The sequence below is a fragment of the Herpailurus yagouaroundi genome, unplaced genomic scaffold (genome assembly GCF_014898765.1).
Source record: "Herpailurus yagouaroundi ecotype Mexico unplaced genomic scaffold, PumYag 159, whole genome shotgun sequence".
In the NCBI taxonomy this organism is placed as follows: domain Eukaryota; kingdom Metazoa; phylum Chordata; class Mammalia; order Carnivora; family Felidae; genus Herpailurus; species Herpailurus yagouaroundi.
Window position 1 is genome coordinate 21,983,055 of NW_024412400.1, and position 24,145 is coordinate 22,007,199.

At 38.4% G+C, this 24,145-nt stretch overlaps 1 protein-coding gene and 1 pseudogene across 2 annotated transcripts; one reads left to right on the forward strand and one right to left on the reverse strand.

Moving 5' to 3' along the window:
- Positions 1-6,912: 6,912 nt before the first annotated feature.
- LOC121034170 (cytochrome c oxidase assembly protein COX18, mitochondrial-like) lies at positions 6,913-10,308 on the reverse strand (annotated as a pseudogene).
- On the forward strand, positions 9,627-23,505 carry SGO1 (shugoshin 1). Of its 2 annotated transcripts, none has more exons than XM_040480090.1 (8): positions 9,627-9,912; positions 11,877-12,025; positions 12,111-12,307; positions 16,614-16,687; positions 18,330-18,388; positions 19,347-20,159; positions 22,227-22,416; positions 22,641-23,505. In XM_040480090.1, the coding sequence occupies exons 2-8, from the start codon at positions 11,884-11,886 to the stop codon at positions 22,753-22,755; spliced, it is 1,590 nt and encodes a 529-aa protein (XP_040336024.1). In that variant the 5' UTR covers positions 9,627-9,912; positions 11,877-11,883; the 3' UTR covers positions 22,756-23,505. The 2 variants fall into 2 exon arrangements, with proteins under 2 accessions (XP_040336024.1, XP_040336023.1); XM_040480089.1 differs by having other exon boundaries at positions 9,627-9,796.
- Positions 23,506-24,145: the final 640 nt, after the last annotated feature.

A 24,145-nucleotide genomic window follows, 5' to 3' on the forward strand; every position in this document is an offset into this window, starting at 1 on the left:
ACATTAAAGGGAGCAATAGGCAACAATACAAAAATAGGAGGGGAATTTAATGCCACACTTTCAACAAAAGATAATAATCCAGATAGAAAATCAATAAGGAAACATGGGACTTCAACCACACTTTAGACCAGATGGACCTAATAGACATACACAGAACATTCTATCCAATAGCATAACACTCATTCTTCTCAAGCACATATGGAACATTCTCCAGAATAGATCATTTCTTAGATCACATATCAAGTCTTAGCAAATTTACAAAGACTGAAGTCATGCCCTGTATCTTCTCCAACCACAATGGTATGAAACTAGAAATCACTAATAGGAGGAAAACTGGAAAATTCACAAATATGTAAAAATTAAACAACGCAATCCTAAACAACCAATGGGTCAAAAATGAACTCAAAAGGGAAATCAGGGCACCTGGCTGGCTCAGTTGGTAGAGCATGCGACCTTTGATATTGGGATTGTAAATCAGAGTCCCATGTTGGGTGTAAAGATTACTTAAAAATAGAAAAAAAAAATTTTTTTTTAAAAAGGAGATCAAAAAACATCTTGAAACACACAATAATGGAAATACAACATACCAAAATTTATGGGACTCAACAAAAGCAATGCTAAGAGGAAAGTTTGTGGCAATAAATGCCTGCATTTTAAAAAGGGAAGGAGCGCCTGAGTTGCTCAGTTGGTTAAGTGACCAACTATTGATTTCAGCCCAGGGCATGATCTTATGCTTCGTGGGTTTGAGCCACATCAGGCTCCACGCTGACAGGATGGAGCGTGCTTGGGATCCTCTCTCTACCTCCCTTTCTACCTCTACCCTGCTCATGCTCTCCCTCTCTCAAAAATAAATAAATAAAACTTAAAAAAAATTGTAAAAGGGGAAGAAAAGAAGAAAGATCTTAAAGAATTAACTTTACACATTGTGGAGTCATAGTGAGCTAGTTTGATTCATCATGAAAAGAAGAAAGATCTTAAATAATTAACTTTACACATCAAGGACCTAGAAAAAGAAGAACTAAGCCACTCTGAAATGTACAAAAGTTATCTATACTTCTACTCTGGTGATATTTTGTCTCTTTGGTGGATCAGAGACCCCAAGCTCAGCCATTTCTATTCTTCAAGGCCCTATAGAACAGACTCAATCTAAAGTTTGATCATTCTCAAGATGAGAAGGGACAAGGTACCTTCCAAAGTCAGAACCTTCAAGACCTTATTGACGGCCAGCTACATAATTTGTGTGGGCCAATGCCAAATGAAAATGTGTGAGGCCCTTCTTCAAAACGCAAGACAGGGGCGCCTGGGTGGCTCAGTCGGTTGAGCGTCCGACTTCAGCTCAGGTCACGATCTCGCGGTCCGTGAGTTCGAGCCCTGCGTCGGGCTCTGGGCTGATGGCTCAGAGCCTGGAGCCTGCTTCCGATTCTGTGTCTCCCTCTCTCTCTGCCCCTCCCCCGTTCATGCTCTGTCTCTCTCTGTCTCAAAAATAAATAAACGTTAAAAAAAAAAATTAAAAAAAAAATGCAAGAAAAATGTGCCAGGAAAGATACAAAAATATAAAGTTTTTCCCTTTCTTCCATATCTCTCTCAATTCATCATTGTGTTTTATTCATCTGACATTTATTTTTTTTATTTATTTTTTATTTTTTTTTTCAACGTTTATTTATTTTTGGGACAGAGAGAGACCGAGCATGAACAGGGGAGGGGCAGAGAGAGAGGGAGACACAGAATCGGAAACAGGCTCCAGGCTCTGAGCCATCAGCCCAGAGCCTGACGCGGGGCTCGAACTCCCGGACCGCGAGATCCGCGAGATCGTGACCTGGCTGAAGTCGGACGCTTAACCGACTGCGCCACCCAGGCGCCCCATCATCTGACATTTAAAGTCATTCTCAGTGAAAGCAAATTTTAAATTTCAAACATTAGCATGAATTGTACCATTCATCTTTATATCATACAATGCTAGTTTTAGATGCAAACATTTAACTTGAATGTGCACAATCACCAAAATCACACCATTCATATCTCAGAGCTCTTGCATGCATATGTATTTCATTCTTACCAGAACAGTAGAAAAGCTGCACAAGACTCACTGAACTGTTTTTAGTTCCTTAAATGTGCACATTCTACCAACATTTTCTACCTTCCACTAATGAGATGGACTGAAAAGAAAAAGAATTTTGGCTTGTCCTATCTTTTTCCTTCTATGTCATCATTTTTAGTGTAAGTTGTTAGAAAATAGTAATGTTCTTCAGTCATGTTTCATAGACACCATTGCCATTCTGTGTTCAATACAGCTTACAGGCTAATAACAAAACCTCAAAGACAATGAACAGGACTAGATCTGTAATGGGCATACTACAGTTCTCTACTAAAACACAATTTTTCTGTCTGTAGCCACTCTATTTTTACCAAAGACAATTTTGGTAACACTGATTTGTTTGTGAAAAAGGTCTAGTCTAATTAAATTTGGCCTGGTTATTTACACAAGTGCAGCAAGAACAGTGATTTTATGCATGTTTTAAAGTATGATATTTCAGTTAAAGATTTGCTAATATCCAAGGGGCTTCATTGGCTCCATATAATTAACTTTAGTTATTCTTAAAACTGTCTGATAAGAAGCAATCTCCGATTACATTTTTAAAAGTCTCTTTCGGCTAAGAAGCATGAAAGTTCAGTGAGACCCAAAGTGAATATAGAAGTTCAAAGATAAAATCGTTAAGAATTTCAAACAAAGAAATAGCCAAGAAATAACCCCACTATTAATCTTTGACAAAGGAGTCAAGAATATGCAATGGGAAAAAAAAAGTCTCTTCAACAAATGATGTTAGGAAAAGTGGACAGCTATATTCAAAAGAAAGAAAACTGGACCACTTTCTTACACCATACACAAATATAAGCTAAAATTGATTAAGGATCTAGGGGGACCTGGGTGGCTCACTTGGTTAAGTGTCCGACTTTGGCTCAGGTCATGATCTCACGGTCTGTGAGTTCGAGCCCCACATCGGGCTCTGTGCTGACAGCTCAGAGCCTGGAGCCTGCTTTGGATTCTGTGTCTCCCTCTCTCTCTGCCTCTCCCCAACTCACTCTCTCTCTCAAAAATAAATAAAACTTCAAGAAAATTTTTTTTATTTTTTATTATTATTTTTAAATTTTTTTTAAATAAATAAAATTGATTAAGGACCTAAACATGAGACCTGAAACCATAAAAATCCTACAAGAGAACATAGGCAATAATTTCTCTGACAAGAGCCGTAGCAACAGGGGTGCCTGTATGGCTCAGTTTGTTGAGTGTCCAACTCTTGATTTCAGCTTAGGTCATGATCTCACAGTTAGTGCATTCAACCCCCTCATTGGGCTCTGCCCTGACAGTGCGCAGCCTGCTTGGGATTCTCTCTCTATGCCCCTCACCCACGCTCTCTCTCTCTCTCAAAACAAATAAAAATTAAAAAAAAAAAAAGTCCCCACTCCTTCTTTCCCTCCCCCATGGCTCCAACCTAAATCATCTCCCCACCCAAACCCCAAGCTTCCTGAAATTCCCTTGGAATCATTTTTTAAAAATTTGGATAGGTCTCCTGAGGCAAGGAAAAGAAAAGCAAAAATATACTATTGGGACTACATCAAAATACAAAGCTTCTGCACAGTGAAGGAAACAGTCAACAAAACTAAAAGACAGCTTACTGAATGGGAAAAGATATTTACAAATGGCATATCAGATAAAGGGTTACTATCCAAAATATATAAAGAACTTATACAATTCAATACCAAAATAAGAATAATAACACAATTAAACCATGGGCAGAAGGCATGAATAGACATTTCTCCAAAGACACACAGATGGTCAACAAACACAATAAAAAATGTTCAACATCATTCATTATCAGGGAAGTAAAAATCAAAACCACAATGAGATATCACCTTATACCTGTCAGAGAGCTAATGTCTAAAACTCAAGAAACAACAAGTCTTGGCAAGGATGTGGAGAGGGGCACCTGGGTGGCTCAGTTGGTTAAGCATCTGACTTCGGTTCGGGTCATGATCTTACGATTCATGGGTTCTAGCCCAACGTCAGGCTCTGTGCTGACAGCTCAGAGCCTGGAGCCTGCTTCAAATTCTGTGTCTCCCTGTCTCTCTGCTCCTCCCCCACTTGTTCTCTGTCTCTGTCTCTCTCTCTCTCAAAAATAAATAAAAGCATTAAAAAAAAGAAAAAGGATGTGGAGAAAATGGAACCCCTGGCACTGTTAGTGGGAAGGCAAACTGGCGTAGCCACTGTGGAAAACAGTATAGGGATTCCTCAAAAAGTTAAAAATAGAACTACCATATGATCCAGTAAGTCCCCAAGAATACAAAAACACTTATTTGAAAAGATATATGCATCCCCATGATTATTGCAGCATTATTTACAACAGCCAAATTATGGAAGCAATCCAAGTGTCCATCTATAGATGAATGGATAAAGAAGATGTGTGTGTGTGTGTGTGTGTGTGTGTGTATGTGTGTGTGTGTGTGTGTGTGTGAGAGAGAGAGAGAGAGAGAGAGTGTGTGTGTGTGTAATATTACTCAGCCATGAGCAAAGAATGAAATCTTGCCATCTGCATCAACATGGGAGGATCTAGAGAGTGTAATGCTAAGTGAAATAAGCCAGTCAGAGAAAGACAAATACCATATGATTTCACTCCTATGTGGAATTTAAGAAACAAAATAAACAAACAAAACAAACAAAGAAAAAGAGAAACCAAGAAACAGACTCTACACTATACAGAGCGAACTGATGGTTGCCAGAGGGGAGGTGGGTGGGGATATGGGTGAAATGAGTGAAGGGGACTAAGAGTACATTTATCCAGCTCCTGGGTGGCTCAGTCAGTTAAAAGTCTGACTTCTGCTCAGGTCATGATCTTGCGGTTTAGGAGTCTGAGTCCCCATTGGGCTCTCTAGGCTGTCAGCACACAGCCCACTTCAGATCCTCTGTCCCCCGCTCTCTCTGCCCTCCCCACCTCCAAAGCTGGCATATGCACACGCACTCACTCTTTCTCAAAAAAAAAAAAAATTAAAAAAAAAAAGTATGCTTATCATGATGAGCCCTAAGTAATATATAGAACTGTTCAATTGCCATACTGTATACCCAAAACTAATATAACACCGTATGTTAACTATACTAGAATTAAAAATGTTTTTTAATTGTTAAGAATTTCAAGATGACAGCAGAGCACTATACCAGGATGAAGCCCTACTGAGCATGGAGCCCCAAGTATAAAGTGTGTCACAGAAGCCATTTAGTGGGCATCCTGATGACAATATGGCAATTGGGGCAGCAAGAGACACAAATGGACAAAGTGCATGTTATCTCATTTGTTCACGTGCCTGTTCCATTGTCTCATCAGACTTCACTTACAAGTCACAAGTGCAAAAATAAATTATTAAGCACTTCAAGATGGCAAAAGCAGAGCATTACACCGAGTGCAAGGCCTTTCTGAGCATAGGTCGCGTGTTCATGAAGCAGCCCTGCTCTCACTTTCCAATTCATACCCTCTGGCCTCAAGCAATAAAAATTTTTTAAAAATCTCTAACCCTTTTTTCTTCTTCTCTTTAATCTTCTCCAATGACTGTCAAACATATTCATAAATACCCCAACCGCAATTAGTTTTATCATCTTTTCAATTCAAACAAGCAAACAACTGGATCCACAACTTATATTACCTGTTATTGTTTCCTATATTAAACATCTACCATGGTTTAAACCCTTTGGGTACTTAATCCTTCCAAGTAAAGAAGCTTATAAAATCACCTCTGTAAGAGGCAGTTGCCCTTCCAGTTTTCTTCCTTCGACTAAACAAACAATGCTTAAGATTTTCCACTTTGGGCTGTAGCAGTACATAGTGCTGTATTCTATTCTAGACTTCTTCAGCCTAGAATGTACCCATTTTGTATTCTTTCAGAGGAGGGTTGAAAGGCAACATCCCCTACCATATTAGGTACTTTCTTCCATGGACTACTCTACTGCATGTATCTCCAGTCCATTCTTTTTTTTAATTTTTTTTTTTTAACGTTTATTTATTTTTGAGACAGAGACAGAGCATGAACGGGGGAGGGGCAGAGAGAGAGGGAGACACAGAATCGGAAGCAGGCTCCAGGCTCCGAGCCATCAGCCCAGAGCCTGACGCGGGGCTCGAACTCCCGGACCGCGAGATCGTGACCTGAGCTGAAGTTGGACGCTTGCGACTGAGCCACCCAGGCGCCCCTAGTCCATTCTTATCTCAAGTCACATATTAACTCATAATCCATTAGAATATGTGTTCCATTAGAATAACAATTCTCAACCAGGAATTACCAGAAAGCCGTAGGGTGGATGAAGGGAGTCATCAGAAAAGGCCCCCATGTTGTGAGTCCTAGGATTTTTCTGAAAAGAAAACTAGAGCTTTAATAGATGTACAAATGGGTCTATGATCCTCCACACCTCAAAAATTTTAAGAATCACCTCACTGGATTCTCTTACTTGATAAAACTTCAAAGTATGAGATTGGTCAGTATAATCTGGCATCATTCAGCATCTAACCCTGTTTTCCAAAGTTCTGGCACCTCTAGGAAATTATAATTTTATAAACAGAACTAGACACTTTGATTCACTTTTGTATTTTTAGGATGCAATTAAACATACATTTCTAGCACTTAAAAGATTTGTCAAATATATTTGGATTATAATTTAACCCATAGTACTTCACACAATTCATGATTTTATTTTTTTATTTTTATTTTTTGTTTTTTAACATTTATTTATTTTGAGACAGAGAGAGACAGAGCATGAATGGGGAGGGTCAGAGAGAGAGGGAGACACAGAATCAGAAACAGGCTCCAGGCTCTGAGCGGTGAGCACAGAGGCCGACGCGGGGCTCGAACTCAGGGACCGGGAGATCGTGACCGGAGCCGAAGTCAGACGCTTAACCGACTGAGCCACCCAGGCGCCCCCACAATTCATGATTTTAAATAAAGACAAATTAAATCACATCTGAATTTCTAAACCTAAATATATTAGATAGTGGCACTGGGAATCGTTCCAAAATTCCTGGAAAGCATGTCATTCTCTTGAAATAAACTTAGCATAAAAGGTGGCAAAGAGGTCCTTACAAGGCGTGTCTGAATCTGACTTGGTCAACGGTATTTGGCAAAGTTGGCAAAAACCTAGGAGAATGCAACAACAAATTCTGTGAAAGGCCCATGAATCTGGAACATAAGCAGTAGAGGACAATTGATGAAGGTACTGTTGCAGCAACTGGAATCATCAACACTGATACCACATGAACAAAGCACGTAATACACATCTGAAAAGGAGTCATTCCAATTTTTTGCAGAGCAAAAATCTCCACTATTAATAAACTGATGACACCAACAGAGATAAGCAGAATCCAAGAGGAATCCAGTGCAGGGAGGTCAGGAAACCACAGGACCCCACTAGCAGGTAACTGTTCCTGAATAGAAAAACCTACATCTGAATGTGTTGCCCCTGTGCTAAAATTCCAAAGAGCAACAGACATGAAGATCCACATTGGAAACCGAATCCAGACCAACACAGAGGCTTTGAGAGGGTGGCAGTTATCCCGAACATATAGCTCTTGAAACAAGCCCCCCCGTATTCTTTAGGTAAGTTGGCCTGGCAACTCTTTTGGACCACCTCAACTGATCTGCACTAACTGCACCTTCTTGGTTGAGATGCCTTGCAATGCTTTTTATTTCTGGCTGCAAATTTTCCACCTTGGCCAGGAAGTAGTGCCAGTTACGGTGCGGTAGTAGGGGCGGGGGAGAGGGGGTCTAGACCACGCCCAGCAGGACCTCGGTGGTTAGGACAACACGGGACCACTAGGGCAGACCTGTGGCAGTGTGCGTGCGGAGTAGCACCTGCTCTGCGTCTGTACCAGTGCTGATGTGGCCAGGTCCTCGCCCCAGCTGCCAGGGCCGTGGCCACTGCCGGAGCCAACTGCCAAGACTCACGCCGCCAACCCACACCCGCAGAGCAGAGTGATTAATGGCACCGTGGAGGTTGGCGCAAGAGGCAGGCCCCTGGCCCCAAGTTGCAGTGCAGCCACCTACCGCCAAAGCCGGCAAAACATGTCTGGGTTGACCTTTCTTCTTGATGCTTCTGCACCTGTAAGCCACACTGCCCAGAGTAGAAAACTAAGGACTAGTGGAGGTGATGTGGCTCATAACACCTGGAGACCAAGTTGTTGGCTAAAGACAGATATTCTCATCTCTTCCACTCAAGCCAGAAAGGCGTGAGGTGAGGGTTAGACAAGGGAAGGAGGTAAATGTTCTGTAAAAAAAAAAAAAAAAAAAAAAAAATTCTTTATGATGAGTTGAATATCTAAATTGAAAACAATTGCTTAGGTTTCATTTACTTATTCTTTTATTGTCCCAATGTTTACTAACTGCAAATTGCTAATTAGAGGCTGAATATTCAACTATAAGCAGGCATGTATAGTTCTACCCTTATGCAAGTTGAATAAATAGGCAATGAGTGACAAGTCAACGCCACAAGGGGTACCAAAGGAAAAGTGCATGCGTAGCACTAAGGATGTACAAATCGGACTATTAAGGAGGCTTTGGGAACAGATAAGGCTTTCTGGAAGAATTCACCTCTACAATGACCTGCAGCATGAGTAAGACTAACTGGTCTCAGAGAGAAGAAAGACTGTTCTTGACCAACAAAACAGCATGGGCAAAAGCAGCAAGATGAATTACAAGGAAAATGAAAGAAAATTCAGAAGAGGTGGAACATAGAACCATGGGGTTCTTCAATGACCAAATACCTTTAGGAGTTTGAACTCTATCTTAAATGCAGTGAGGAGCTATTTAAGAGTTTCATATTCAATCATATTTGCTTTGTCAAACCATCATTCTATGAATAACATAAGGGAGTGGAGTCCGCGATCAGAGTAGGTACTGGTACAGTTCACAGTTAAGATTAGGTATTTGGCTGGATTGGGGTATGGAAAATAGTGGGGTTTGGACGTGAAAAATACCTAAAAGGTAGAATTGACAGGACTCAGTGATTGACGGGACGTGGAAAGGCTAAGGGAGAATAAAATATCAATAAAGAAAATTTCCCAGACTTCTGGATCAGTAGCTTTACGTGTGCTAGTGCCATTTCCCGAGAGTTAAAGCGCCAGAGGTAGCCAGACAAAGAACCTGGGGCTGAATATTTCAGATATCTGCAACTTCCCTAATCCTGTTCATCCAAAATTTGTTTCCCATTTTGGTTTAATGTTCCCTACAAGATGCCTCTGTGCAGCCGGCCGACCGCTTCGGCGGGCAGACAATCAAGGAAATTCTTCTCACAAGAGGGAGCCCTCGAGTGCAATCCCAAAGACGGGAAACTGTAAGACTAAAGAAACAGGAAGCTTTTGAACGCCCTAAAATACCCACCCTTAGAGATATCGCAGCCGATCCAACCCAAAAAGCCAATGACTCCGGGCAGAAACGTACCGACAGGTCAAGGCGCTCCCTAATGACTCCGCCCCCTCGGGAGGGGGCACGGTAGATACCCGGATGTGGATGCTCGGAGTGAGTCACGTGACGCAGCCCGGTGAGGCGGGACTCCTGGCAGCGCAGTCGCCTCACGTGACCTCCTGCCAGCCAGCCAATGGGTGAGCGCGGCGGCGAATTTCGAATGTGGTGGCGTTAGCAGGCGGGCGACTGGGGACGGGGCCTAGACCTGGAGGGGCCGAAGCACAGGCTACGCCGGCCAGACAGCTTCGCGAAACCTTGGAATGTAAGAAGGAGGGCGACAGCTGCGGCAGAAGTGGTGGCCAAGGTACTGTTTCGGACGTACCTGTGGGAGGAAGATCTCCCGGCCCTCTTCCGGCAACACCCCCCGCCCCCGACTTTCCCCGAGCCCCTCCGTGAAAGAGAAAGCCGCGGGGTTTCCAGGTGTGGAACTGGGGTGTCGTGGTCCCTGTTCGTCTGCCCTCAGGGGTCTCTCTGTCGTTCTAAGTTCGGTGGCCCAAAGCTCGGGCTGTGGAGTCGGTTTGACCCCGACACTTTCTCTGTTCGTCCACTCGACTTGCGCTTCCTGAGGCTCCATTTTCCTCTTGTTAAGTAAAGGGGACACGAACCTCCTGCCTTGCAGAATTTTGTAGATTCCGTGATCTGTAAAAGCATTAGTAGTTAAAGCCCGGCTTGACGTGAGGGCACACAAACTGGCAGCTGTTCTTTGTGCAGCCCTATGCCCTTGACGTCCTGTGTTGCTTCTTCGGTTTGCCTGGAGAAGCTAGCACTGGTCAGTGTCGTACCTGGCTGCCTCAGCAGCAGGAATGATGGAAGCATTATGACGGAGATCAGATAGATATTCCAGGTTCTTCTGAATCCAGACCCCTTACCCAAATGCTCTAGACACTGACCCTTCCCGCCCTGTGACCTGTTTCCATTCGTTCTCTCCACCACACCCCCTGTACTTCGGCCTAGATAGGAAACTTCTTATACGGCAGTTTTCTTTTGTGATTTTAAGTTAATTAAAGATAATAACGAAAATATTTTAGGTACGTTGTTAAACTAACTTGATCAGTTGCTTAATCTGGGTGACTTTTCAAACATCTGTTCGAACTTTAAAAACTCCCATTGTGATACGCTGTTTATATACAACCCACTTAACATTAGTGCTTTAAAAAAAAGAGTTGTGTTAGCTCTACTGGAAACATCCCAGTATGTGTTGTATCTACATTGTCAAAGAGAAAATAACAAATGAGTTCTACATTGAACACCCCCAGACAGTGCATAGAGGAAAATAAATACGGGCTGGAGAAAATACTCAAGAAAACGTAAGGTTCAGCAAAATTATTTAACTAGCTTAGAGCAGATGAAGGTATCTTTTGTAGTGAAAATTCTAAGTATGGTTGTAGGAAACAGGAATTATTTCTTGCAATTTTGTGATCTGCAAAGTGCAATCTAGGGTAAAAGATGTTCATGAAAAGTAGTTCGATACGCTTAGTAGCAGAATATTTAAGCAAATCTGATTTGCAGCACTGAAGGATTTAAATATATTTATGTGTTAATATATTCAGTAGCATATTTCACTGTCACTGCTTGTTTTACTACTTTCAACTGTATGTAGAACAACTGCTATTTAATGTCTTGTTTGCTATTCTCATGATTTACTAAGAGCTAACAGACCTGAGTTTTAAAAATAACTGAGAAAACTGGCATGTTGCTCTGCCTCAGTTCCTGCTCTTTCTAGTTCTATAATTGTTATAATAACCTATTAAGATTGTATATAGTGCTACATAGTTTCAACCTCTGAGGATTACCTCGAGTGTCTTGGGAGTGTGTGCACATCTTAAGCATTGGGTTAAAAGAGTGTGGAAGAATAACTGTGTCTTGATTAATTCTATCCAGTGACCTAATGTGATAAATTAATAATGTAGAGAAGAACTGGAAAACAAAGCCCACATACAAGATTACCTCTGAACTAATGCTGTAAGTCTAGTAAACACTAAATGCGGGTCATAAACATTGTCTGTAGGAAACATAAATAATAATAACATCAAAATATAACATTAAGTATTTCCCATAATGCCTGGTATATAGCAAGCCCCCAGTGGGTATTTGTTAAGGAATAAATAAGTGGCATATTACAGAGTCTTTGGGTTGAAATGCATATTTATTAGTTTTCCCTGTAAAGTACCTGAGGAGGATAACATTATGCCAAAATGTTAATGAGGTTTAAAAGCTGCAAAATCTAAGTTATTACCAGGTTAGCCAGCTTCTTTAAGCTGATTCTACAGTTACTAAGTCTATTTAATCCATTCTTTATGAACAACCTGTGTTTTCAATCTTGTTTTATATTTGATATTATCTCTTAGAAAAATTAAATACTTTTTACTGTTTTAAATTCCTAGGCAGAAGATGGCCAAGGAAAGGTGCCTTAAAAAGTCCTTTCAAGATAGTCTTGAAGACATAAAGAAACGAATGAAAGAGAAAAGGAGTAAAAATTTGGCAGAGATCGGCAAACGAAAGTCTTTCATAGCTGCTCCATGCCAAATAATCAGTAAGAGATTTTCATGTTGTCCTTTTGCGTCGCTTTTTAAGTTTATATTTAATACATAATAAAAAAAAAATTTATCCTCTTTCAGCCAACACTTCTACACTGTTAAAAAACTACCAAGACAACAACAGAATGTTAGCTTTAGCTTTGGAAAATGAAAAATCCAAAGTGAGAGAAGCCCAAGATATCATCTTACAACTGAGAAAAGAATGTTACTACCTCACATGTCAGCTACATTCATTGAAAGAAAAACTGGCTTCACAACAAACCAGAGAAACTACTCAGGTATTTTCATTACAAACGTTGAATTTCTCAGGAAAAAATGTGAAATCAGTGAATTGGTAGTTTAGATCAATTATGTTATATAAATTCATTACTGACCGATAGCTCTGTTATTAGTGAATTGATCAAAACATACATGATTGAGGCTTGTGCTTGTATAACTTGGTTCTGAAAGCAGGTAGCAAGACAAGGTACAGAAGAAATAGTTTAGCCTTTTGCACTGCTGGTCCTTCCAACCGTTCAGCTAAGTGAGTCAAATATACGGCAACTCAGCTAAAGGTCTAAAAGTGATAGTTGAAGCGGACTAGTCCAAAAGTTTTAATCAGTGCTATAAATCTTAGCTTTTCTATGTAGTTGTGTTATACCTAGTGAGGTCTTATAAGAACTGCCTTAATTTGGGAAAGGGGGCATTTAAGTGTTTTTTGCAGAGTCCTTTTTACCCACTAGTTGGTTAAATAAGGAAAGGTATACATTAATTCCCAAACAAGAACTATCCTAAACATTTTGCTGTTTATATCTTACTCTTATTCTGTTGTATTCAAGGTTACATGGAAGGGTCAGCCAAAATATAACAGATGTGGAGAAAGCTTGATATTCTTTGTGTCCCACTGCACATTGATCCCAAGAAGAGAGAAATGATGAGCCAGGTTCTCCTTTCCTCTTCCCAGGAAAACTACTTGGGGCAGAGAGAGAGAAAGCAGTGGTGCGTGTCAGGTGTTGACAGAAACAAGTTTACTTTTTTCCTGGGCGGCCATCTGTTTGCTGTGCCAGTGAAGACAGTTGTGTTGGCACTTAGGCCAGGAAACCAGAGAAGAAAGCCAGACCATAGCGATTAGGGGGAGGGTAAAGACTCGGGAAGGGAATTAAAGTCACCTCTCCACTGACAGCAAGAGTCAGTGATGAAAGTGATTCCATATTTTTTCTGTGTATGATATACAGAATGTACATACACATACATATATGCAATATATACATATACGGTATAGCAGAGAATTGGCTATAAAAGATTTGATATAATTTTCCTTTATGTGAGGGTTAGATTATTTAAAACTTTTTGGTTTTTTGGCATTTTTTTCCCCTTCAGAATATAATCTTTCCTAAATTTTTTCTTTTCCTTGTTCAGTCAACTAGTAAGAAAAAAAAAAAATCCCTCCAAAGACATTTGAATGTTCCTTTTCCCTTTCCAAAGTTTTTGGTGAAATCATATATAAAATAGTGAGAAATGAATACCCAATGAGACAATCACAAAAACAATGGGGGAAAAATCTGTTATTGCAGGCCTTTGGACATTTATCAATGCTTTCTGAGTATTGATTAAAACATATTATTAGCTGGGGCGCCTGAGTGGCTCAGTCAGTCAAGCATCTGACTCTTGATTTCAGCTCAGGTCATGATCTCACAGTTTGTGGGATCGAGCCCCATGTCGGGCTCTGCGCTGACAGTGGGTAACCAGCATGGGATTTTCTCTCTCTCTCTCTCTCTCTCTCTCTCCCTCCCCCTCCCCCCACTCCCTCCCTTCCTCCCTTCCTTCCTCTCCCTCTCTCCTTCTCTGTCTTACTCTGAAAATAAATAAATAAACTTAAAAAAAAACAAAAACATTAGTTGCTGGGCAAAAGTGTTCTTAGCATTTAAAACATCAGAGTTTGTTTTCTGCCATACATTTGCTACATGTGTCACTCCTCAACCATCATTCTATACTTGTGCTTACATGTTTATCAAGTCAATTAATCAGTAATGGAGAAACTTAAAATGCTTTAATAAGAAGAATGGGCTGGGGCGCCTGGGTGGCGCAGTCGGTTAAGCGTCCGACTTCAGCCAGGTCACGATCTCACGGTCCGTGAGTTCGAGCCCCGCGTCAGGCTCTGGGCTGATGGCTCAGAGCCTGGAGCCTGTTTCCGATTCTGTGTCTCCCTCTCTCTCTGCCCCTCCCCCATTCATGCTCTGTCTCTCTCTGTCCCAAAAATAAATAAAAACGTTGAAAAAAAATTTAAAAAAAAAAATAAGAAGAATGGGGTTTTTTTGCCTACCACTAGTTAACTTGGTTTATAAGGATTAATCATAAAGTAATTTCTAATAGCCTTTTGTTTCCTAAATTTTATAACAGATCTTTTTAGTAACTTGTTACTAAGTTATATTATTCTGTAGTTAAATATTCTCCTTTATTTACCTTCAGTAATACCACTACTTAAATTTAGAACATGAGCTATATTGAAAATAAATTTAAAACTTTTAACAGGATTAAATTTCTAGTTGTTTTGTTTCTCTTGAACAGTTTTAATCTATCATAACATCAGCATATTATATGTGCATCAAATTTTAAGAAACAACTGAACTGAATTAGAGTGACTTCGAAGGAATCAGTCCAGAACTCTTACCTTCCTAATACAAATCTACAAATCTGCCCGTATCTGCAGTGTGTTCTCTGTCTTCCCTCCTGTCACAGTGGGAGAAGTGTCTCTGCTCCTATCAAAGGCCAAGCCTTTCCCTGTGCATCACATTCCCCTTTTCTCTTGCCTCAAGCACTTTGGTCCTGAAAGTTTGCACTCTTTCAACGGATTTGCCTCTTGACTGACTCATTCTAGCTGTCATACAGATGTTCTTTAGCATCTTTTGCCTTAAGAGGAAAAGAAAATAAATGAAACCTCTCCTGATTTCATATCCCTCTACCTCCTCATTTCTCTGCTTCCCTTCACAGCAGAACTTTAGCAGAGACAAACAGTGCACTTACTGTTTTCACTTCCTCAGCTTCTATTTCCATTTGAACTCCCTCTTATCTGGCTTTTATCCCCATCATTCTGTGGTCACTGTGCCAAGGTCCCCACAACTCCCATATTACCAAATTTAGTGGCCACCTCTCTTTCTTCTTGACCTTTATGTAGTAACATACTTTATAATCTCCTAGCTTTCCTACTACCATATTTTGTAGTTGTCCTGCCTTTCTGACTGTTACATGTCTGTCTCATTTGCTCACTTCTTCTTTAGTTTCAAATGTCAATTGTTCCAGATCCATCTTATCTTACCCCTTCCCATGCTTTAAATACTCTGTTGGGGACTTCCAAATTTATAGCTCAACACACACACACACACACACACACACACACGACTACTACTTGATTTATCCACTGAAATATTTAGAAAGGATCTTAAACATTTTTTTTAACGTTTATTTATTTTTGAGAGACAGAGCATGAGCAGGAAAGGGGCAGAGAGAGTGGGAGACACAGAACCTGAAACAAGCTCCAGGCTCCGAGCTGTCAGCACAGAGCCCAACGCGGGGCTCAAACTCATGAACTGCAAGATCATGACCTTAGGTGAAGTCGGATGCTTAACCGACTGAGTCACCCAGGCGCCCCAAGGATCTCAAACATTTTGTACAAAGTACAACTCTATTTTCCCTCTCCCAGAGATACTGTGTACTTCTGCCTTTGTCTGTCTGTCTTATTCATCTCATAAAACAACCTACCATTTGCTCAAGTCCAAACCAAAGAGGCTTCCCTCTCCCTCACTGTCCCCACTTGCACGCCGATTCAATTTCAGCATCTTTGTTCTCTCAACACCTTCTGCTGGGCTTCACCTCTGTAGCTATGGGACTCGAGTCCTAGCTGATACACATCTTGCTAGATTTACTACAATGACTTCCTAACTCCTTCTTCTCTTGGCCCCTTTCAATCCATGTTCCACATAGTGGTCAGACTGATCTTTTTAAAACTTAAATCATTTCACTTCCCTGCTTAACGATTAAGTAACTTCGTATCACACTTGGACTAAAATCCAAACTCCTGACTGCCAAGGCGCCGTGTTACCTGGTCTCTGAGTACACATCCCCTCCTGTTCTATGAGAGAATTCATATATGTCCAGCCACAGTGGCCTTTCTTTTCTAAACACAGCAAAGCTTTTCCTACATCATGACTTTTGTATTTGTTGTTTCCACCACTTTTTCTTTCCCTCCTCTTTTCAGTGGCTGTCTCCTTTGCATTCTTTAGATTTCAGATGAAGGTCTAAGGGAACCTCCAACCTCAATCACTCTCTGTCACTTCAACTCTGAGTATTTCCTTCATAGCACTTTATCACTATCTGAAATTATGTATCTCTTTCCTTTCATTTAAAATTTTTCTCTCCCTACACTAGAATGTAAGCTTTAAGAGAGTTGGACTTAAATATATTTTTTAGCTGCTAGAGACTTGGTTCCTAGAACAGGGCCTGGCACCATAGTAGACTGTTGGTACATTTTTATTGTTGAATAAATGAATGTTTTGTTATGAATATTTCAGTTGTACCAGTGTTTTCTTTGTTTTCATATATTAACAGAACCAAGAAGTATGTCCCTCTGGAATGGCCAGCAGTAGTGACAACTCCGGGGATTTATTTGTGAAGGATTTACCGTTGGTATCAAATTCATTATTATGATTACTAATGTCAAAAAAGATTTAATTCTCTGACACATTTATGAAAGAAAATTTGCATCGTATTGATTCTTGTGTTTGGAGTCTGATGTTTCTCTACTAAAAATGCATTTAAAAAAATTTGATATGTTGATATTCTGTTACATGTAGCTAAGCCAAAACTTTCTTATATTTACCTTTTTGATGTTAGGATTAAGCTAGCTATTTAAATATAATTGAATTCCTTCAGTTATATTTTTGTGATACCATGTTTTTATTCTAAGAAGGATTGTTTATTCAAATGACGGTATTTTGCCAGTGGTACAAATTGTCCGGTTTAGAAATGATATATAATAAAACATCCCATTTAGCACAGCTATCACCCTATCTTGCTAATCCAGTTCATTCCTAAATACAGTCAGACCCCATACACCCTCTTCCCCTTCTCTCGGATCAAGTACACTTTGTTTATGAACTATTGAGATATAATTACATACAGTGAAGTGTGCAGATCTTAATTATACAGTTCAATGAGTTTGACTAATGTATACACCTGTGGAACCAAAATCTCAATTATGATATAGAGCACTGCTGTCCCTCTAGCTGGGCTTTCTCAGTTTCAGCATTATTGACATTTTAGGCCAGATCATTCTTTGTTGTGGAGGGCTATCCTAAGCATTTTGGGATATTTAGCAGCATCCTTGGCCTCTACCACTAAATGCCAATGCCACTTCCTTCCCCCAGTTAAGACAACCAAAAATGTCTCCAGACAGTGCCATGTATCTGCTGAGGGGATATGATTATCCCCAATTAAGAACTGCTATAAACCATCTCCTCATATCCCTTTCAAGTCTACGCCCTTCTCTTCACAAAAGTAATCACAAAGACAGTTTCTGCCCCCATATTTTTAATCACGAATAGTTTAAAAGCTGTTGAACTGTAACACCTGACAAAATATTTATGTAATGGTCAAAAAGTAAAATGGGGTAATTGAATTTTTATAAGATTCCTGAAATTGTTATTAATTAGTTACCGTAACTCTATTACCTAAACCTGTATTTAAAATTTGATGTCTAGAGGGAAAATTCTCTATAGGAAATAAAGAATAAAATTATAATTAGAATGAAACAGCCAGTAATAGTATTAAAGCATAAAGAAAATTGTTTCATGAGCCACAGGGGGGACAAGATTTTTAAAGAAAATAAATAGTATTAACTTCAGAGGGGTCAGTAGTTAGGCACCATAAAAACCTATGCTACAAAAAAAAAAAAAAAAAAAAAAAAAAAAATCACAGGTCAGCTAATGATGAAATAGGCTGCTAAAGAGTTGAGTAATCAAATTACATTTCTGTAATATATAAGTCAGTTTTGATTGGCTGTTTCTCCAGGTAAATGGAATTACGAGTTATGGCATGTCATCAGGAGTAAGTGTCCAAATAGATAAGGTACTTCCTCCAGTGGAGTTGAATGTCACTTATAACAAATGAGGCTCCATATAATCAGCAGAAAGGTTTTTTTGTTTTCTTTGATACTTAGCAGATTTAGAACAGAATTATGAAATGATACTAAGAGAAAAACTTAAGAAAATCTTAAATTTCTTTTTGTTACATAATTCTTAAATAAATTTGTTTTTCTTTGGCTAGACAAGTTCCTCTTCAGGAAGCTCACCTTCCAGGACAAGGAGAATCATTCCAAATAGAAGGTAATTCAAGTGAAAATGTAAAAATACTAAGGGCAAGATGAGATCTTTGAGAACAAGTAACAATTAAATTTCTCTAATTTTTTTTTTTAACTTTTTAAGTATGCTCATCTGGCATTCTTCTGCTCAAAGCAAATCTGTTTATTTTACACAGAATATAACAGTTTAAAAACATATCTATTTATTTTGTTATCAGCTATCAGCTATAACTGGCTGCAGTTTACTGAGCCCTACTATTTGCCAAGCTGTGTTAGCCATTTTACATTATCTCACTTAACCCTCACAACAACCTTAGAATATAGGTACAGTTGGTCCCATTTTATATATACTCAAAGTAAAGTATCACACAAAAAGTAGCCCAAAAGGTAAGAGCTAGCATTTAACTGAAAGCCGACCTCCAAAGCTATGCCATTCTTTCCATTTCTAAATTGGCGTGTCCCTGTTCTCAATGCTTTGAAGAAGGGATGGCATTTGAATAAGCAGAACCTTTCCCTACAAATGCTTACTATATTTCTTACCTGAAAGGCTTTGTAATTATTGCAGTTTTACTGGGATTTCAAAGAACATCTTAGCTCCCACTTTCTCAGTGTACTGGTCTTACTTTACTTTACTTTAGAATATGAGGTTCTCTCCCACTGAATCCTATACACATAGATACATATAGCCAACTACTTTTTCTTTAAACCTTTAAACTAGGGACACAGAAAACCCCCAGTTAGAACATGTTTGGACGTTATGTAAGATTCTTTCACAAGTCAGATAGAACCCATCAATTGATCATTGCCAAATAAATTAGATGGTAGTACTAAGTTCCCCAGATTTTTATTTGCTTATAGCAAATGCGGAACTACAAACTGACCTTTCATTTATTTCATTTTTAATTTTGAGTTCTAAGATTACTGAATTTAAAATTTCCATAAAGTTAAACTATTTTTTTCTCATTTATCTTTTAAATTCTCAGAGCAAATACCTATTTCTCAAGACAGACTGGGATTTGGTTTGAATTCAGATGATGATAAATCTACTGATAATGTCTTACCTAGAACTGTATCTGTCCGTCGCAGTTTAAAGAAACATTTTAATAATCTGTGTCAGTTCAATACCTTGGATGATTTTGAAATCAGTCATTTCTCAGAGCAGTCCTTTGAATTGGAAAGAATTAGATGTGTAGACCCAGTAGTAAATATGCACTTACCTGAAAACGTGGAACAAAATGTTTGTCAATGGAATAATGATCAAATTAACTTATCACCAAAGCTGATTGACCCAGAAAGATCCACTAAAACAAAAGAAGACATCTTAGAGTATAAACCTGAACAAACTAAAAATAAGCGCAGAGGTGCACAAGGAAGAAAAGGAGAAGAGAAAAGAAAAGGTAACAGAAGGAAAAAATCAAAACCTGTATCAAAGTATAAAGCGAGCAAAAGTGAAAATAAAAAAACTGTCTCTAAAGAAAAGTTGGATGAATCTGTCACTTCCAGTGATACCTACAATTTTAATTTGGAAGAGGGAATTCATCTCACTCCTTTCCGACAAAAAATTAACAATGATTCTAACAGAGGAGAAAACACCAATGAACCTGAAGTGAGCGTCTGTGAATCAAGTGATTCAGGAGATGACTCTGATGACCTCTATTTGCCCACTTGCAAGTACAGTCAAGGTCTCTCCAGTGAACCAGCTGGGAGCCCAGTCAGCAGGCCGAGACCTAAAAGAGCGCTAAAACACAGGGCTGAAAAAGAGATAGAGGGCACTAAGCTTATAACAACTCCTATCAGTAAGTGATCTACTTGTTTGCCTGCATTTTTAATGTTTATAATAAATGATCATTCCTGATGCTTATAGGCTATACTTACCATCTGTTTCTCTGGGGGAGGTTAGAGACTTGCCATCTGTCTCTTTGGGGGTAGTTACAGTCTGATTAAACAATGGCGGGTTGGGGGTGGAAATCACAATTGTATGGCTATGACCTACTTTAAGCTAATTTAAATCTTCTTTAAGAACAATACTACTTGTTATGGAGAAAGTATTTTTAACTTCAGTAAATGAAGACTTCCAAAGTAAGAAAAACTTTTTGGTGGAGTTAGGTTGAATTAAAATATCTTTTATACACTCACCTGACACAGGTCTTTGAAAATGAAATCAAATTTGAATCCAGTGACCTATCATTTTAATGGCTTTGCTTCATATTCAGTTTGACAGGAACCATGATTTTATTTTATTTTTTTTATTTATTTATTTTTTTAGGAACCATGATTTTAAATTGATTCGTTCTTGTTAGTGAAAGGTGGCCAAACACTAAGCCAAACTTTTCCCTCAGTTATTGGGCTTAGTTTTTTGTAAGACATTTGTAAGACATCTAAAAACTGTGGCTTAGAAAATCTTGCTTTTATAAATCAAAAGTAGCATGGTTCAAAAGTTGATGATAACAGCCTGCATCTGCCCACAAAGATTCTCATCTGGGAAATTGTTATTGTGGTAAAACTAATATATGTGGTCAGGTTGTAGCATTCCCAAAACATCTGATCCTCAGGATAACTTTATAAAGTGCAGGTGTAAAACAAAATAATAAATAAATAAAGTGTAGGCATCAACATCCTTATATTGTTTATAAGAAAACTGAAAGCCTAAAAAATTTAAATGACTTCCCAAAGTTAGGCAGTGGTAGTATGCAACCATGTTTTGTTTTTTCAAATATGCTATAATAATGTTAATGTAAATCAAGATTGGCAAAATGTTGATAATTACTGAAGCTGGGTAACTGGGGGTTCATTATATTGTTGTCTCCATATTTGTCTATACTTGAAATTTTACATAATAAGTTTTTAAAAGAAAAAAATTACACTCTAAGATAGTATTACTCAGAATTTTATCCCCAGATCAGCATCACCATTACCTTGAAACTTCTTAAAAATTCAGAATCTCAGGCCATACCCTTGAATCAGAATCTGCATCTTTTTCACAAGTTCCCTGGGGGATTTGTAGATACATTAATTTTGAGAAGCAATATTCCAGAATATAGCAAGTGAGTAGATGTTGCTTAACCATATTTTCCAAACTAAAAGTTGGAATAATTAGTATAGTGCAATATGTGTAAGTGGAGACAAAAAAGACAGTATTTGAAACCTAGATAACTCTGGAGAGCATGGTTGCCAAAAATAGTCATTTTACAGTTATAATTTCATTTGTATTGGAAAAACAACTTCTTTTTAGAGCTGTTTGAAGAATTGTCTTGCAGTGTTCTTTGTGTGCTGGGTACCTGACACCCAATATAGATCTAGCTCCAAAGTAGAATAACTTGAATGTTTATGATAGGAAAAACATTGGTAACTTTTTAACATACTAGCTTTACCAGAGGGAATCCCCTTCCTGCTGGTTTACACAGAGACTATGATGTAGAATTCTCATTTATTTAATAAAGTGAGTTTACATAGCTTTTTTAAGACTATAGGAAGCCACTTGATAAATTATGGTTATGAAAAAGATGGAGGCCTTGATGATTCTACAAAGCAAGATGGAACTAAAATGAAATTCTGTGATTTAAGGTAATTCATTATGCCCAAGCTATCCTAGAAGAATTTTAATTTTTTTAAGGAATTTAAGTCTTAGGAAAAAAAAAAGAATTTTAAGTCTTAGTAACCTGTTGTGTTAGCTCTTCACATCTATAGTAATTGATATTTCAGTGTTATCTGGGATGGAAAAATGATGACTGGGTTAAAAAAATCTATATAATACAATGCTGGATTTGTATATGTTTAGGATCTGTAATTGCATATGATTTTAGTTCCTGCTTTGTTTTTTTTTTTTAATTTGGAACCATATTCAGTAAAAGTTGTTTTCGTAGGTGCACTACCTAAAACTCACCGCTCACCTCATTTTAGCCTGAAGGATATCACCAATGCTCCCTTGTATCCTGTATTGAAAGTCAGAAAACTTTCTCTTTCTCCAAAAAAGAATAAAGAAAGCCCAGCAGTGTCTCTACCAAAGCGTAGGTGCACAGTCAGTATGAACTATAAGGAACCCACACTCATTTCGTAAGTATTTGTGGGAACCCACTTTTAATGATAAATGTCGGGGGTGAGGGGAGTAAGGTTTGGAGCTTTGTTCAAGAGTGAGTCTTATTTGAAATATCAAATTTTGATTAAAAACTGAAGTGGGAATATTAACACTGGCATATGTCACAATAACTTTATACTGAAGGGTAAGATGGTGCTGGGATGCTTATAATTATTCCTAAGAGTTCTTCTTATCCTTCTAGGAAACTGAGAAGAGGAGACCCTTTTACAGATTTGTGTTTCTTGAACTCTCCTATTTTCAAACAGAAAAAGGATCCCAGACGCAGCTCTAAAAAAAGTATGAAGCAAATACAGTGAAGTGTTTTCTGGATGCTGTTTAAATTCATCCTACTACACCTCCTATCTCTCCAAGAGAGAATCTGTAAGATAGTCTACAAAAGGGTTGAACTATTGCCATGGAATATTCTTTGACTGAACCCTAGATCATGAAAATGTCTTCAAAACTATACTTCAAATGTGATGCTTTTTTCTCATACCACTAATAAATTTGGTTTATTTTTTCTTTTAAATAAAAATAACCGGACATAAGCCCAATTTCTTAAACTGCCTAAAACTTTTAATTTTACTCAAAATGTATCTTCTGCGAAAGTAAAATGTGAGATAATGAACTGATGGTTGCTTAGGTTCTGGGACTAGGCAAGTGACTAGCTCTAAATACCAGGCTATCTAGGTGTATACTGTTCAGTGACCCGTTAGCGAATTATTATGTTTGGACTTTCAGGATAGTTCCTTAGTCGTTACCATAGTAGGGTCAGTGCAGATATAGAACATTTCCATCACTATAGAAAGTGATTGCACTATTGGGCAATTTGAAGTTTGGTGTTTTTATACTTTTAATATTTCTGTATTCTTACTGTTTATCCCTAGACTGTTAAGAATCGTTTTGTATGTTAACATTTTACATGAATGTTATATTGTACGTACCTTTTTGCAACTGACTTTTACTTAACTCACCAATGTTTTTGAGATTTATCCATGTTGGCAGATGTAGATTATTTTCATCGTACAGTTATATAAATAAACTAGACTTACTATTTTGAGAGATAATTTGCTTCCACTATTTCCATTATTACAAATTAGTGCTGTGGTGAATATTCTGCATTCTTGCACACATGTGAATAAGTTTCCATGGAGTGGATACCTAGAAGGGGAGCTGCTCTCTAAAGTGGTTGTACCAATTCTCCTGACACAAGGAGTGTTATCACTCTCCTACGAGCAATTTGTAAGTTCTAGTTTCCCCACACAGTATCACTTGGCATTATTGGACATAAAATTACCTAAGCCAATGAATGTCAAATGGCTTTTGTTTTACTTATGAGATATTATCTCATTGAGTTAATTACTTGTGAGAATTCAAATATTGGTCACTCATTCCTTCTATGAATTATTGTATATTTTGCCCACTTTTCAACTACAGTGTCTTTTTCTTAATAGAATAGGGCTCTTTATATATTCTAGATAGTATTCCTTGTCTTTATTTACATGGGCTATAGCTTTCTTTTTCTACTTTATTTTTACCTTATGTTTTTTGATGTTCAAGAATTTTAAATATTAATATCCTCTGTCACCTTTTTGCTTAAAATTTTTCTCTAAAATTTGTTTTGCTTTTTCACTTAGGTCTTTAACTGTGTAGCATTTTGTGGAATGGGGATCTGATTTTATTTTCCATGAGAATAGCCCATTGCGT